Genomic DNA, 17,410 nt, shown 5'->3' with positions numbered 1-17,410 from the left:
TTATTTTCTTTGCTTATTTTATTCTGCCTCCTGATTTTCTCTTTAGCACATATCACTCCTACCATTTCAAATGCAATCACCTCTTCACCTTCTGGCATCTCTCTTCAATTGTGTTTAGTTGCATAACTACTTCTTATATGTGTATGTATTTTGAGAATATCTTATTTATTCCATTTCATAACTTTTAGCTTCTTTGAAAGACATTTTTTCTTATTTTAACAGTTGCTTGCTGACTTAATTTTCTCAATCTTTTAGAGTAACAAATTTATTGTTTTCTTTATTTAACACACATCAGTTTGATTTACCCTACCGAGTACACAGGATATGTCCGCTGAGACCACAAAGGGTGGAAACCCTCTCTCTGGTGTTCTGGTGAATTTAGTAGGGGGACAAATCTAGGCTTAGTGCTGGGTGGAAGCCATCCGCACGGCTGTGACCTAGGGGACATCAAATAAACCTGCCAAATCAGCCTAGCAAGATATTCTGAGTATTTCACCATTAATGCCTTTCCTGTGAGTGCTTCAGAAATGCTGACTGTTTTAATTAAATTTAAAGCAAAATTCTTATAAATCACCTAGGAGGGGTAACACATTAACTCATGAGTGTAAAATGGAAAATGATCTATCTGATTAAATCTCTGCCCACCCATCGAAACAGGGTGCAGAGAGGTCCTCATGCAGATTCCTAACACAGTGAGGACAAGTCAGGGAGCGTTTATAATGGGGGTGGGAGGAGAGTAAGGAGGAGTTAAAGATGGAGGCCCCCAGAGATAAGCTTGGCCAACTCTACGTCTCTGCCAAGGGCACCATGTCTGGCACAAACCGGCTGATGCTCTGAAATAATGATATTTTGACAAAGATGCAGTGTTTCTGTCCCAGGCAATACACACACAGAACTGGGTTCTCTAAGAGGCTATGTAATCATTATATAGTGCATTCAGCACTTAAACTATTTCTGAGGAGTCTTATAATTACCTGCTAAGTCCAGAGCACAGTTTTACTAAGATCTCTGATAGTGGTCAGTTGTCATCATATTAGATTGTATTTAGTTATTGGAATACAATCAACACTCTTTGTGGATAATTTTGGGGAAAAGTCTTGGGATTAGCCTGAGTAATTCATTTATGGACCTTGTGCATTTATATAAAAGAGGTATTTCTAACACTTGAGTACTAGCAGCACCAATTTGAAAGTCACTTTTCTGGAAAGATTAGGCATACAACTTTAGAGTCACAAATCTATATATATTTAAAATCTTACTCATGTCTAAAATAATTTGATGTATTATTTAGTTGAAATCGCTATACCCAGTTAGTTTAAGTAAATATATATTTTCAAGTATTAGAGCAGGAAATAATGTATTATGGGACTGTGTAGATGTTTATTAAGGATTCCATATAATATTACGAATAAAGAGGTAGCTTAATGTTCTTATTATCAGGCCTTAATCCTCTAAGAGTGAACATATTTTTGTAACTTTTCTGTGTTGTTCTTTTGCTCCATTCTTTATTTAAAACTAGACCTTAAAAATAAAGAGCAACTTGAAGATAAAAATGGATTTTTCATATAATATTTATATTGATTTCCATGGCCAGAATAAGATTTTACTTTAAATAACCATACGTTAATATATAAACATTCTAATTTAAAAAAAAAAACAATCTTTTAAATACTCTCCCAGGCTCTAGAGTCAAAAGGGGGAATTTATAGGAGAATAATTAAAATAACTTTATTACTTGCAGTAGAAAATGCCCAGGATGCAGCACAATTTTTTTGATCCAATGGCCCATGTGTCCATCCAGGCCACTTATAGGAAGCAATAAAAAACTCTGGAAGATCAGTTGTTGCAGGCAAAGAAGCCTAAAGAGGAAGAAGACACAAGTGTTTCATATTTTCTCAAATGTCTCCCAATAACCATCGAAAGACAACATCACAAGAAAAGATAAAAAAAGAAAAAAATTTAAAAAATAAGATATCATGCATTTTGTAATTATTAGTCTTTATTTTCTACACTCAAAATTTCTGAATGCCCTCCCCACTCCGCCTCAAAAAAAATTATGTAGAATTTCTAATTTTCACTCTGTACAAAAAAAAAGTTCAGTGTGTGGAATCATAACCGTCCAGAATAATAAGAGTAACACATAGAATGCTTTTTCTGGGTAAACATACAGTGCAATGCTTTTGGCCAATGTTTGTCATCTTGAATCAGAGTTTTACTCATCCATGTGAAAGACCACATGGTGTTTCTAAAATTTGTTCTTAGAAAGAGCACTTGCTCTCCTTCCCTTCTATTTCGGTGTGTGTGTGTGATTCTGAGATGAAATTAATATCTAAAGGAAACTATATTAACACACATGGAGTCCCAGGAAACATATCAATTTTACACCAACTATTGGGAAATGAGACCAGAATGAATTGGTTGATATTTATAAAATCCTTGAAGATTAAAAGGGCTTTAGGAAATGTGCAATTTCGAGGGTATAATAAATACAATGATGTCTTAAGAGCTCATGTTAAAGTCCTGACAGAGTCAATTTTAGCTGCTATCTTTTAAGAGAAGGCAAATTAAATATTATAGACCTTGCCCTGTTCATGTCACAAAAAGAAAACATAAAACCCAATATCCTGTGTCTTCCAAACTTTTCTAAAGAATGGTGAATTTTACTTCCATAAATAATCACCTATTTATGGCACAGATTCCAGGCAAATAAAGATTAATTTATTAATTTTACATCACATGCATTCACACGCATACACATTCACATATCATTTTTTAAATGCTCTGAAGTCTTCCAGGTGTTTTAATACACAGTATTTTGTTTGATCTCTTCAATAGCCCCATGTGATATAATCAGGGCAGGCATTATTAGCTCTATTTTATGAATAGGAAAATGACTTCTAAAAGTTAAATGCTAAGGTCTGTCAGTTAAATGAGAGCTACCGCTGGAACTAGTCCCAGATTTTAGAATTCTTGACTCTAAATCTGTCCATATCTGTCATTCCCCTATTTTATCAGAAATATGTGATGCTTTGCAACAGAAGCAAAATACATATAAAGCCAAAATTTAACCTATTTAAGAGTCTTCATGACTTAAACAAATCAGGCATTAAACAAATCATGCACTAAATCAGGCTACCGATCCAATATCTAGCAAAAAATTACTTCTGACAAGTACATAATAGCTTCAAAGTCTAACGTAAAGAGATTTATAATTTTCATGTCTGCCTGAAAAGACATCCATCCCAAACAATTTGTGAACTTGAATTTTAATGGGAGGGTTCATTTTTTATATATAGAACTATTATTAATAATAAGAAAGTCAGAAAGGGTGAGGAGACTTCCTGGAAGATGGTGGCTTAGTAAGATGCGCGGATCTTAGTTTCTTCTCCAGGACAGCTACTAGGGGAGTAGAAACGATACAGAAAGCACCCAAAGCCACAACAAAGATAAAAAAGACAGCGTACCCCATCCTGAAACGGCTGGCTGGCTGAGAGAAGCAGCTCGGGTGAGATCGCCGAGGCGCGCGGGCCTCACCGGGCGGGGTGGCAAGCGGCCGGAGTTACTCCCTTCCCCCTTCCCGGGCCGGCTGGGAGAATTGGAGAGGCGGTCCCCTGAAACCAAGGCGGCTGGCGCCCACACCATGCACAGCCCCCCGGACCAACTGAGAGAATTGGATCGGAAATCCCCAGGCCACAGAGAACAGTGACGGGTGGGGGAGGCCCCTTCCAAACCCGTGACTCCTGGGGAACGTGCACTCTCTCGGGCGGGCCGCTGCCGCTGGCGCCCTCCCGCCACGCTTGTCACCCAGGGCCAACTAGGAAATTCGGACGGGCTCTTTCCCGGGCTGCGGCGACCAGCAACCCTCCCTGCGTTCAGACCCCGGGCCGGCTCAAGCCGCTTCGGCTAGCGAACCCCCCAGACGGCGAGAGTTTTCCAAAGTTTAAGGTCCCAACAGCACCTTTTACTGGTGGGACCCGCAGACAAATGTGTGCCACGAGCGCCACCTACTGGGCAGGATAAGAAAAACAGAACCCAGAGATTTCACAGGAAAATTTTCCAAACTTTTGGATCCAATACCCAGGGAAATCTGTCTAAATGCGCAGACGCCAACAGAAGATAACGGATCACGCTCAAATAATTGAAAATATGGCCCAGTCAAAGGAACAAACCAATAGTTCAAATGAGATACAGGAGCTGAGACAACTAATGCTAAATATACGAACAGAAATGGAAAGCCTCTTCAAAAACGAAATCGATAAATTGAGGGAGGACATGAAGAAGACATGGGCTGAACATAAAGAAGAAATAGAAAAACTGAAAAAACAAATCACAGAACTTATGGAAGTGAAGGACAAAGTAGAAAAGATAGAAAAAACATTGGATACCTACAATGATAGATTCAAAGAGACAGAAGAGAGAATTAGTGATTTGGAGGATGGAACATCTGAATTCCAAAAACAAACAGAAACTATCGGGAAAAGAATGGAAAAATTTGAACAGGGTATCAGGGAACTCAAGGACAATGTGAACCGCACAAATATACGTGTTGTGGGTGTCCCAGAAGGAGAAGAGAAGGGAAAAGGAGGAGAAAAACTAATGGAAGAAATTTTCACTGAAAATTTCCCAACTCTTATGAAAGACCTAAAATTACAGATCCAAGAAGTGCAGCGTACCCCAAAGAGATTAGACCCAAATAGGCGTTCTCCAAGACACTTACTAGTTAGAATGTCAGAGGTCAAACAGAAAGAGAGGATCTTGAAAGCAGCAAGAGAAAAACAATCCATCACATACAAGGGAAACCCAATAAGACTATGTGTAGATTTCTCAGCAGAAACCATGGAAGCTAGAAGACAGTGGGATGATATATTTAAATTACTAAAAGAGAAAAACTGCCAACCAAGACTCCTATATCCAGCAAAATTGTCCTTCAAAAATGAGGGAGAAATTAAAACATTCTCAGACAAAAAGTCACTGAGAGAATTTGTGACCAAGAGACCAGCTCTGCAAGAAATACTAAAGGGAGCACTAGAGTCAGAACCGAAAAGACAGAAGAGAGAGGTATGGAGAAGAGTGTAGAAAGAAGGAAAGTCAGATATGATATATATAATACAAAAGGCAAAATGGCAGAGGAAAATATTATCCAAACAGTAATAACACTAAATGTTAATGGACTGAATTCCCCAATCAAAAGACATAGATTGGCAGAATGGATTAAAAAACAGGATCCTTCTATAGGCTGTCTACAGGAAACACATCTTAGACCCAAAGATGAACATAGGTTGAAAGTGAAAGGTTGGGAAAAGATATTTCATGCAAATAACAACCAGAAAATAGCAGGAGTGGCTATATTAATATCCAACAAGTTAGACATCAAATGTAAAACAGTTAAAAGAGACAAAGAAGGACACTATATACTAATAAAAGGAACAATTAAACAAGAAGACATAACAATCATAAATATTTATGCACCGAACCAGAACGCCCCAAAATACGTGAGGAATACACTGCAAACACTGAAAAGGGAAATAGACACAAATACCATAATAGTTGGAGAATTCAATTCCCCACTCTCATCAATGGACAGAACATCTAGACAGAGGATCAATAAAGAAATAGAGAATCTGAATATTACTATAAAGGAGCTAGACTTAACAGACATTTATAGGACATTACATCCCACAACAGCAGGATACACCTTTTTCTCAAGTGCTCATGGATCATTCTCAAAGATAGACCATATGCTGGGTCACAAAGCAAGTCTTAACAAATTTAAAAAGATTGAAATCATACACAACACTTTCTCGGATCATAAAGGAATGAAGTTGGAAATCAATAATAGGCAGAATGCCAGAAAATTCACAAATACCTGGAGGCTCAACAACACACTCTTAAACAACGAGTGGGTCAAAGAAGAAATTGCAAGAGAAATTAGTAAATACCTCGAGGCAAATGAAAATGAAAACACAACATATCAAAACTTATGGGATGCAGCAAAGGCAGTGCTAAGAGGGAAATTTATTGCCCTAAATGCCTATATCAGAAAAGAAGAAAAAGCAAAAATGCAGGAATTAACTGTTCAATTGGAAGAACTGGAGAAAGAACAGCAAACTAATCCCAAAGCAAGCAAAAGGAAAGAAATAACAAAGATCAGAGCAGAAATAAATGAAATTGAAAATATGAAAACAGTAGAGAAAATCAATAAGACCAGAAGTTGGTTCTATGAGAAAATCAATAAGATTGATGGGCCCCTATCAAGATTGACAAAAAGAAGAAGAGAGAGGATGCAAATAACTAAGATCAGAAATGGAAGAGGAGACATAACTACTGACCTCACAGAAATAAAGGAGGTAATAACAGGATACTATGAACAACTTTACGCTAATAAATACAACAATTTAGGTGAAATGGACGGGTTCCTGGAAAGACATGAACAACCAACTTTGATTCAAGAAGACATAGATGACCTCAACAAACCAATCACAAGTAAAGAAATTGAATTAGTCATTCAAAAGCTTCCTAAAAAGAAAAGTCCAGGACCAGATGGCTTCACATGTGAATTCTACCAAACGTTCCAGAAAGAATTAGTACCAATTCTCCTCAAACTCTTCAAAAAAATTGAAGTGGAGGGAAAACTGCCTAATTCATTCTATGAACCCAACATCACCCTCATACCAAAACCAGGCAAAGATATTACAAAAAAAGAAAACTACAGACCAATCTCTCTAATGAATACAGATGCAAAAATCCTCAATAAAATTCTAGCAAATCGTATCCAACAACACATTAAAAGAATTATACATCATGACCAAGTAGGATTCATCCCAGGTATGCAAGGCTGGTTCAACATAAGAAAATCAATTAATGTAATACACCATATCAACAAACCAAAGCAGAAAAATCACATGATCATCTCAATTGATGCAGAGAAGGCATTCGACAAGATTCAACATCCTTTCCTGTTGAAAACACTTCAAAAGATAGGAATACAAGGGAACTTCCTTAAAATGATAGAGGGAATATATGAAAAACCCACAGCTAATATCATCCTCAATGGGGAAAAATTGAAAACTTTCCCCCTAAGATCAGGAACAAGACAAGGATGTCCACTATCACCACTATTATTCAACATTGTGTTGGAGGTTCTAGCCAGAGCAATTAGACAGGAAAAAGAAATATAGGGCATCAAAATTGGAAAGGAAGAAGTAAAACTATCACTGTTTGCAGACGATATGATACTATACGTCGAAAACCCGGAAAAATCCACAACAAAACTACTAGAGCTAATAAATGAGTACAGCAAAGTAGCAGGTTACAAGATCAACATTCAAAAATCTGTAGCATTTCTATACACTAGTAATTTACAAGCTGAGGGGGAAATCAAGAAATGAATCCCATTTACAACTGCAACTAAAAGTATAAAATACCTAGGAATAAATTTAACTAAAGAGACAAAAAACCTATATAAAGAAAAATACAAAAAACTGCTAAAAGAAATCACAGAAGACCTAAATAGATGGAAGGGCATACCGTGTTCATGGATTGGAAGACTAAATATAGTTAAGATGTCAATCCTACCTAAATTGATTTACAGATTCAATGCAATACCAATCAAAATCCCAACAACTTATTTTTCAGAAATAGAAAAACCAATAAGCAAATTTATCTGGAAGGGCAGGGTGCCCCGAATTGCTAAAAGCATCTTGAGGAAAAAAACGAAGCTGGAGGTCTTGCGCTGCCGGACTTTAAGGCATATTATGAAGCCACAGTGGTCAAAACAGCATGGTATTGGCATAAAGATAGATATATCGACCAATGGAATCGAATAGAGTGCTCAGATATAGACCCTCTCATCTATGGACATTTGATCTTTGATAAGGCAGTCAAGCCAACTCACCTGGGACACAGCAGTCTCTTCAATAAATGGTGCCTAGAGAACTGGATATCCATATGCAAAAGAATGAAAGAAGACCCATCTCTCACACCCTATACAAAAGTTAACTCAAAATGGATCAAAGATCTAAACATTAGGTCTAAGACCATAAAACAGTTAGAGGAAAATGTTGGGAGATATCTTATGGATCTTACAACTGGAGGCGGTTTTATGGACCTTAAACCTAAAGCAAGAGCACTGAAGAAGGAAATAAATAAATGGGAACTCCTCAAAATTAAACACTTTTGTGCATCAAAGAACTTCATCAAGAAAGTAGAAAGACAGCCTACACAATGGGAGACAATATTTGGAAATGATATATCAGATAAAGGTCTAGTATCCAGAATTTATAAAGAGATTGTTCATCTCAACAACAAAAAGACAGCCAACCCAATTACAAAATGGGAAAAAGACTTGAACAGACACCTATCAGAAGAGGAAATACAAATGGCCAAAAGGCACATGAAGAGATGCTCAATGTCCCTGGCCATTAGAGAAATGCAAATCAAAACCACAATGAGATATCATCTCACACCCACCAGAATGGCCATTATCAACAAAACAGAAAATGACAAGTGCTGGAGAGGATGCGGAGAAAGAGGCACACTTATCCACTGTTGGTGGGAATGTCAAAGGGTGCAACCACTGTGGAAGGCAGTTTGGCGGTTCCTCAAAAAGCTGAATATAGAATTGCCATACGACCCAGCAATACCATTGCTGGGAATATACTCAAAGGACTTAAGGACAAAGATACAAACGGACATCTGCACACCAATGTTTATAGCAGCGTTATTTACAATTGCAAAGAGATGGAAACAGCCGAAATCTCCATCAACAGAAGAGTGGCTAAACAAACTGTGGTATATACATACGATGGAATACTATGCAGCTTTAAGACAGGATAAACTTATGAAGCATGTAATAACATGGATGGACCTAGAGAACATTATGCTGAGTGAGTCTAGCCAAAAACTAAAGGACAAATACTGTATGGTCCCACTGATGTGAACAGACATTCGAGAATAAATTTGGAATATGTCCTTGATAACAGAGTCCAGCAGGAGGTAGAAACAGGATAAGATAATGGCCAATTGGAGTTGAAGGGATACAGATGGTGTAACAGGACTAGATACAAAAACTCAAAAATGGACAGCACAATAATACCTAATTGTAAAGTAATCATGTTAAAACACTGAATGAAGCTGCATCTGAGCTATAGGTTTTTGTTTTGTTTTGTTTTGTTTTGTTTTGATTTTACTATTATTACTTTTATTTTTTTCTCTATATTAACATTCTATATCTTTTTCGGTTATGTTGCTAGTTCTTCTAAACCAATGCATATGTACTAAGAAATGATGATCATGCATCTATGTGATGATGTTAAGAATTAATGATTGCATATGTAGAATGGTATGATCTCTAAATGTTGGGTTAATTTCTTTTTTTCCGTTAATTAAAAAAAAAAAAGAGAGAAGGGATAATTGGAGCTGAAGGGATACAGACTGTACAACGGGACTGGATATAAAAACTCAGAAATGGACAGCACAATACTACCCAATTGTAATGCAATTATGTTAAAACACTGAATGAAGCTGCATGTGAGGTATAGGTTTTTTGTTTTTGTTTTTGTTTTTGTTTTTGTTTTTCTTTCTATTATTGTTTTAATTCTTATTCTGTTGTCTTTTTATTTCTTTTTCTAAATCGATGCAAATGTACTAAGAAATGATGAATATGCAACTATGTGATGTTATTGAGAATTACTGATTGTACATGTAGATTGGAATGATTTCTAATTGTTTTGTTAATTCTTTTTTTAATTAATAAAAAAAGGAAAAAAAATAATAAGAAGAAGAAAGTCATTAACCAATAATAGGAAAGTCAGTTTCAATTACCAAAAACACAAATATTTAGAGATGGAATAAAAGTGTCAAAAACCATCGGGTTTTGACATTTTGTCAAGCAGATTGCCATAGATTTATCTGCATGATAACTTGGAAGAGAGTGTCATAAAAAGTCATATGAGTTTGTATAGATTCTGAAACATGTGATGGGACATATTGCAGGGTTAGAGCAGAATAAATTTGCTTCACTGAGTGGATAGTTTCAAAGGAGTCTTTAGAGCTGGGACAGAAATCCATATAGTTTACTCATACTTCCCAATATTATTATTAGCTTATCAGGTTGATTTTCAGGATTTACAATACCAAGTTGCCTCAAGTTTCCAAAAAAAATAGGTTGAGTATCAATGGTTATTGTAATTTGCCACTTCATAATTCCAAGGTAATAATATAGCTAGTATATTTCTTTTCTGCTCTGATAAACAAGTTCCTTACTATTATTTCAACTACATTCAACAGTGCTGATTTATTTAGAATTTGACTTCTACATGCTAAAGCTTATCAAAATGCTTTGCTTATAGGAGGTACTCAATATCTAATAAAAATTATGAGATACATATCTTTCTACCAAGATTTGATATCTTAAAAAATAATAGTTTTTCCACATAGGCAAATTAAATTAAATTATAATACAAGAATACATTTATTGCTTTAATGTTTATTCTTTAAAGTTTAAAATATGAATGGCTAATCCTTCTCGATAAGGAAATAGAGAGACAAAAAGAAAAATGACATGTTCATTGAAATCATATTTACCAATTCCATTAAGCCAGAAAATCAATCATTAAGCTCATTTATTGTGTTTTTCAAGAAGTTACAACACATTTAATAATGCTCTTCCTAAAAATGAATCCATAGCATTTGAAGCTGGGCAAACACACATAACTTTGCAATTCTCCTTGCCTCATTATTTCAGATAATCTGATATAATGAACAGAGAGCAAAATTTTATATCCCATTATTCCATAATTATTACATTCTCCTGTAGAGCAGGAGTATTTTTCAATAGTTTATAAATAAGGGTAAGCATTACAGAATAGCAACTTTTAGGAACTGATAATAGATGTCTGGCTTTAATAAATGGTATATTTTGTTATATAAGGATAGCTTCATAAAACAAGACAACCAAGAGAAACAGGGTGACAGAATTTCCAAAATACCAGAGGCTTAAATAAGATAGAGATTTATTTTTAAAGGAGATTTACTCAGTTCCATATGGGTATTTTTATATTTATATTTCCAATATAGATTATATTTCCAAATTAATATTCATCAAATTTTAGGTTAAACTAGAACAGTCTCAGTGCTTCAATATTTTCATATAGAAAGTAGAGATTAAAATTAATATGAATAAACATAAGACTTGGCTGCAACAGTGAATACTGGAGAATTTTTGCAATAACTCCTGCATTTTATTGAATCAAAATTTCTAAAGATGAAATGGAAACCATCACAGAGCCCCTTGAGAACAAATTGATCAATTTTTTTCAAGAGCTTCAGAATAAATTCTAGACATTCTTATTATAAGTCCATATCCACAGATATCAGCTACATGAATCACCGTTTTCATCTCTAGTTGCACTTTTCTCCCACTGAAATTAAGATAATCAGAGTAACTTGAGAATCAAAAGAAAGCAGCAGAAGATATCATGATATGCTGAACTAACAAACCAAGGTCAGTGACCATGGTACCAAGAAATTTCTTCTGAACTCTTTTCATATTGGAGAGGAAAGAACCGAGTTTCTGGCTGCTAATGGCTACATGAATTTCTCATATTCAAAAATATTAGTATTCAGACCTTAACTTTTAAAGTCATGCTTTTATAATTATCTAAATTCTAATTATAGTATAATTTTTAATGATCTACTTACAAATATCAATATTCAGTGACTGCACTATGGCAGATAGTGTTAGTTCTTTAGTCTTCCCATTCTTTATAAACTTTCTCTTTTCTCAAAGTAATAAACTTTTTAGTTCAGCATATCCAGTTTCATTAAATTCACTACATTTCCCAGCCTCCTTTGCGCTTAAGTGCGTCTACATCACTAAATTCTGACCAATGGCATGCAAGCACAAGGGTCATTAGGCAGCTTCTGAAAACTTTCCTTAAGAGACCGACTGAACTTGATTTTTGCCCCTTCGTCATTTCCTGCAGACAGGAATTTACACATTATAGATGGACATGGAGCGGCCTTCTTGAACCATTATATGACTTTGCAATAAAGGCAATAGAGCAACAAAAAGGAGGAAGGCTGGGTATACAGCACCACGGAGTGAAATTCCAGCTCAGGACCAGCCACTGCCAGGTTTTTTGGTGAAAGATAATTTTCTATCTTCCATGAGCCATTCTCATTTTGCTTTTTTTGACACACTCAACTCAGTCCAATCATGACTAATAAATCACACATTATTAAAGCTACCAGGGTAATGTCGTATGTAGTTGAATACAGGGCATCACAAATGTAAAAAGCATCCCAGTATCCGAAGTGTTAAATAGTGAAAAAATATGCTTGTGAAAGTTGATGAACTATAATATTTTCTAAAAAGAGTTCCCTTAGAACACTAGTTCTGAGGAATTTTAATAGATAACTACAAAAGAAGGAGTTCATTAATCAAGAGTTCTGAGAAACACTGGTTTTGAAAATTAAGTAGATGTTTGTCTTCACCACAATATTTTAATAAATTGCTAAATGTGTTATGGGGTTTAAGGGGTGGGAACAATATCCTGATTTTTAATGTTTAGAATTTGAGCCAATGCAGAATACTTTGTTTTGTTTCATTATTTCACTTTGTTTCATTTTTATTGTGAAGAAGACCAAAGGACTAGTGTTTCATGGAAGATACTTTGGGCAATAGCCCAGTATGAAGTAGACAGAGATATGAGGAGGCCAGAAAGTAGGTGCTTGTATATTGACATGCCAAATCACCTGAGAAATCTATTTTGACATCGCAAAATATTTGTTCATAAATAGCAGAAATATAAATTTTCAGATTTATTTTGGAAGATGTGTCCTGTGGCACTCCCTGTAATCCCATCCCACACTGTCATTTAAGTCATGTTCAATTATATCACAGTGTTACGCATCAGACCATGACTAGTACAGAAAAACAAAACTGAAAATCTGAAAACTGATTTAAGTAATGAGACACTTGTTCTGCCCCAGTGCGTCTGACCAAGGAATGAGGCCTGAGTGTACATCTTCTAAAATTACTGAAGGGTTTGCGGTCCCATTCTGAGAAGAGAGTATAGAGAGAGGCCTGAGGAGACAGAAGATGCTTTAATGCTCTCCTGTTCTTGAAATTCTTAGTTCATTGATTTAAGAACAACTGAATTCTATTCTTTCCTGTTTTTTTTTTTTATCTAGCTAAATAATAAGATTTTGAGTTGAGCTGAGAGAAATGTATACTTAAACATACATACCACCCCTGCCCCTCTTCCTGAGACATAATGGGCAAGGTATTTTGGAAACCTGATGCCATGTGCCTTATGTTCATTTCTGTAGGAGCTAAGCGCCAATTTTATGGGGAAAATAGTCATTTTTTTGTTCACTGTTATGTAAATAATGTGACTATGTAACTGAGGCTTTCTCTTTTCTAATCAGTGTATTGCTTTCAACAAAGGATTTTATTTACACAGATTACACTGGTTATTGGAATTAAATAGCAGCTGTTGTTCAGACAGAGTATTTCCTAATCAAATAAAAAATTTCAATAACCCATGAATGGTTAAGGCAAAACTTGAAATTTTCACTTTGATTTTTCCAAAGGTACTTTTATCCCTCAGTACATGCTATCATTAAAATATCTTTTGGGAAAGGATAAACAAATTCCTCCTATTATAACCAGTGTCGGGAGAAGGAAAAAATCCAGTCAATCACCTGATATGCGTTATTCAGATAATGATAAAATATCCAGATGATTAAATGAAGTTTTTCATTCTTAACTGCAATGATCTATTAATGGGTGGCTTTAAAAGTTATATAATATGTGAAATGTTTTTATTTAACTTATAACAAACCATAGAAAATTATGACCTTAAGTTTTCCTTTTTTTAGTAATGCCAACTAAAACACACTAAATCATGTATACACTACATTATAAGTATACTAACATATATTGGGTGACTGAAAAAAGACACTATGCTAGTTACCTATGAGGTTGACTAAAAAACAATTCAGAACATTTTTACCTTATCAAGCTGACGTTATATAATGTCTACAAGTTCTAAAATGTTATACCAGTCTTCCTAATATTTTGATAACTTCCACAGAGCTCCACCTTAGATGTGATTCTTATTTGTAAGAGTTTAAGTTTATCATTCTCCCTGGGGAATCAACAATACAACTATAAAATTTTTTTTAACTGATCCAAGTATAAAAATGAACTCAATTTCCTGATTTCTCTTTGAAAATTATATATATTTTTCAAAATATTTGATATATTTATAACATTGCTTAAAGAAGCTTCTTAGAATTATCTCCCAAATTCAAAAGCACTTGAACATCATGTCTAGAGAAACATTCAGGAGCAGAGTTGTTGATTTGATCTGATGTAGAAGCATAGTAGAAGAACTTTCAGGTTCACCAATAATTTGTTAATTCCATCAGTGTCGATAAATTAAGGGCTGCACCTTTCTTTATGAAATAAAATGCTCCAAGTTATGAAGGATTGGATAATTTAGTCTGTACAGAATTGACCTCTTTCAGAACTCTGCTCTTCTCCCAAGGTTAATACCACAAAGAATGAGCACAACTTTATATGTACTATACAATAGCATTTCTTTAATGCTACTATATTCGAAATACTGTGTTAAGCATTCAGCATTTCATGGAACTCTTACAACCGTATGAGTTAGGCTCTACCCTTATCATCTTTTTACAAAGAGAAGACGGAGGCTGAAAGAAGTTAACTAAATTGCCTCATGTCAGGCAGTAGGTGGTGGAGCCAGATGGAGACCCAAGGTCAGAGCCTGTCATGGTATGCAGAAGGTACTAAATGGGTGAGCTAATTGGCCTTCACATGCCTTTAAATATGATTCCAGCTGTGATGGTTCTGGTGCCTCAAAACCATGCTAGTTTTACATACAGTCAGAATAACTGATGCTCCAATTGTTTTCTTCCTGAGACACTAAGAAATGTCTATCTTTCCCAAAATAAACCTCTGTTCCCTCCACCACTCTTATTGCAATATTCTATCTAGCTGAAGTTGGTATATTGGTCCCCTAGTGCTGCTGTAACAAATTACCACAACTTGGGTGTCTTAAAACACCAAAAATCTAATCTCTCACAGTTCTGGAGCTAAAAATCTGAAATCAAGGTACTAGCAGGGTCATCCTCCCTCTGAAGACTCTAGGCAAGAATCCTTCTTTGCCTCTTCCTAGCTTCTGGCATCTCCCTACACTCTTCTGCAATTTTGGTTTGTAGCTGCATAACCCCAATCCCTGCTTCCATTTTCATGTCAGCTGCCCTCTTCTCTTTGTGTCTTTTCCTCTTCTTACAAGGTCATCAGTCTTTGGATTGAGGGCCCATCATAATCCAGTATTATCTCTTCTCAATCCTTAACTAATTATATCTGCAAAGACACTATTTCCAAATAAAGCTGCATTCTGAGGTTCTGGGTGGACATGAATTTTATGGGGATACTCTTCAATCCACTAGAATTACTATAACCTAAAGTTTGTTTTATAGACTATAAATCTGAGGGATAGTAATAATTATGTAAAACAAAAATTGGTTTTCTAATCTCATGAATTTAGGAAACAGCAGGTTAAAAAAGCTGAATGGAAGATGGAATTTCAATGTCTTCAATGTACTAATGGATTATTTGAATCCTCAGAAGGGAGATATAATGCATCATTTCACAAATTTATTTGACCCTGATGGGACACCTCTGTTCATAGAACATCTTGCATGATTGGTGTTTCATGAAACAAATGCTGAAAAATATTTTTAAGGTTTTGATCCCTGTGAAGGGCCATAGATTAAACCATGTCATAACCTTTTTTGTACCATAAAGTGACAAAAGGATCTATAAAAAGAATTTATTTGAAGTTCTTATGGGGATCTATAGTCCTATCTGAAGGTCAGCTCTCAATTAGGCATGGTGTGAGTCCATTCATAAAATACAAATCTGAAATTGATTGACAGAGTATGATTGATTCGCCCAATTGTTCTCAACATTTTTACAGTAGAATAAATCAGAATAATGCATAGACACAGCCTCAGATGCCAAAACTAAGGAAATGAACCACCAGGACACATGTCCAACAAGATTTCGAACAATCTCAACATCTTAAAAAAAAAAAAGTTAGGTGTGGATTGATCAGCTAGCATTTGTTGGCTTGACACTAGACAAAATTCTAAAGTGATGAAATATGTTTTCTGTACACTTCTGTGATACCTGTACTTCTGTAACTTGTGAACTCCATGGCTCAAGGATCAAGTAGAGGCTGGACAACACCTTTTGCTATGCTTGCAAGTCCTTTGCCCTGGCATATAACTGTTTCTGCCTAAACGGGATCATTTATCTAATTCCCATAAAGGAAAGTTCCAATCACCAAACCTTTAGTACTGTATATATCCAGAGGGCATGCTTTTACCCTCATTCTCCCTGAGTTGCTGCAAGATCAAGGTAGGTTCCCTCTCAGCCTTCTTTCTTTCCCTTCCTTTCACCCTCTCTGCTTGTACCTGAAAAAAAAACAATAAGTTTATATTTCCTTTTGTCTGACCTTACTTAGGATTGCTATCCAGGAAGTATACATTCTCAACTTCCCAAATTACCTTTGTTCTAATCCCACTATCAACATAATTCTATTCTTCATTGTTGCTAATCACACAGTATAAAAATTCAATTGGATTGAGCTGATTCACATAAGGTTAACTTACATGACCATGGAACCCTTTACACACCACTTACTGATATATCTCTTACCTGTGCTCAGCAGATATATTATGGGAATAGTGACATAAGCTAAGGAATGAAGCCAGGAAACCAGCCAGGAAAGAGAAGAACTTTCCCAGGAATCCAGGATGACTGAGGGCTTGCCTTTCCTCCCCTGGGAAAAGAATTTTATGAAGCCCAATTCTCATCAAGGCAATGAGGGCAAGGAAAGGAGGTATTTCGGAATGGGAGTGCAGCATAGTTTCCCAGCTTGCCTGGAATCATACAACTGAGGCAACCGCCTAACCTAACTGTGTATATAGCCCGTCCCGGTAAAAACATTTTCTTAAAAAAAGTTGGAAGAAACTGAAAAAAAATCATCATTCAGAAGTACACCAACAACAACAAAAAAATCATTTTTACTTTATTTGTAGGCAGTTTGCTGTCAGATATTGATGTATTTTCCAGGTAGTCAGCAAGCTAAGAATTTGTGTTTTTTAACTCTATCTGTTCAACTTATTTTGTATTGACCTCATTTTCTTCCTAGAAGTACTTTTTATGCTTCTGATTCTTTCCTACCTGAAGAGGTATTTGGCCACCTCCAACACTCAAAAACTTTTTGAAAAGGTCCTCAGTCTTCAGAGTATTGTAGTGTAGAATAAGAAGTTGTTGTTTCCTTGTTCTACATGACAAATGATCCCT

The 17,410-nt window shown here is 35.6% G+C and overlaps 1 protein-coding gene across 1 annotated transcript in view; it reads right to left on the bottom strand.

The window, feature by feature from the left end:
• Window positions 1–17,410, bottom strand: part of TINAG (tubulointerstitial nephritis antigen) — an 84,303-nt gene that overhangs the window by 48,068 nt on the left and 18,825 nt on the right. The window contains exon 5 of the mRNA XM_077162116.1: window positions 1,736–1,859. Coding sequence (XP_077018231.1) covers window positions 1,736–1,859 — 124 coding nt within the window. The remainder of the gene's footprint in view (window positions 1–1,735; window positions 1,860–17,410) is intronic.

This window comes from Tamandua tetradactyla, chromosome 5 (genome assembly GCF_023851605.1).
Source record: "Tamandua tetradactyla isolate mTamTet1 chromosome 5, mTamTet1.pri, whole genome shotgun sequence".
In the NCBI taxonomy this organism is placed as follows: Eukaryota; Metazoa; Chordata; class Mammalia; order Pilosa; family Myrmecophagidae; genus Tamandua; species Tamandua tetradactyla.
Note: the sequence above shows the minus strand (reverse complement) of the source record. Positions and strands in the feature narration are given on the sequence as shown.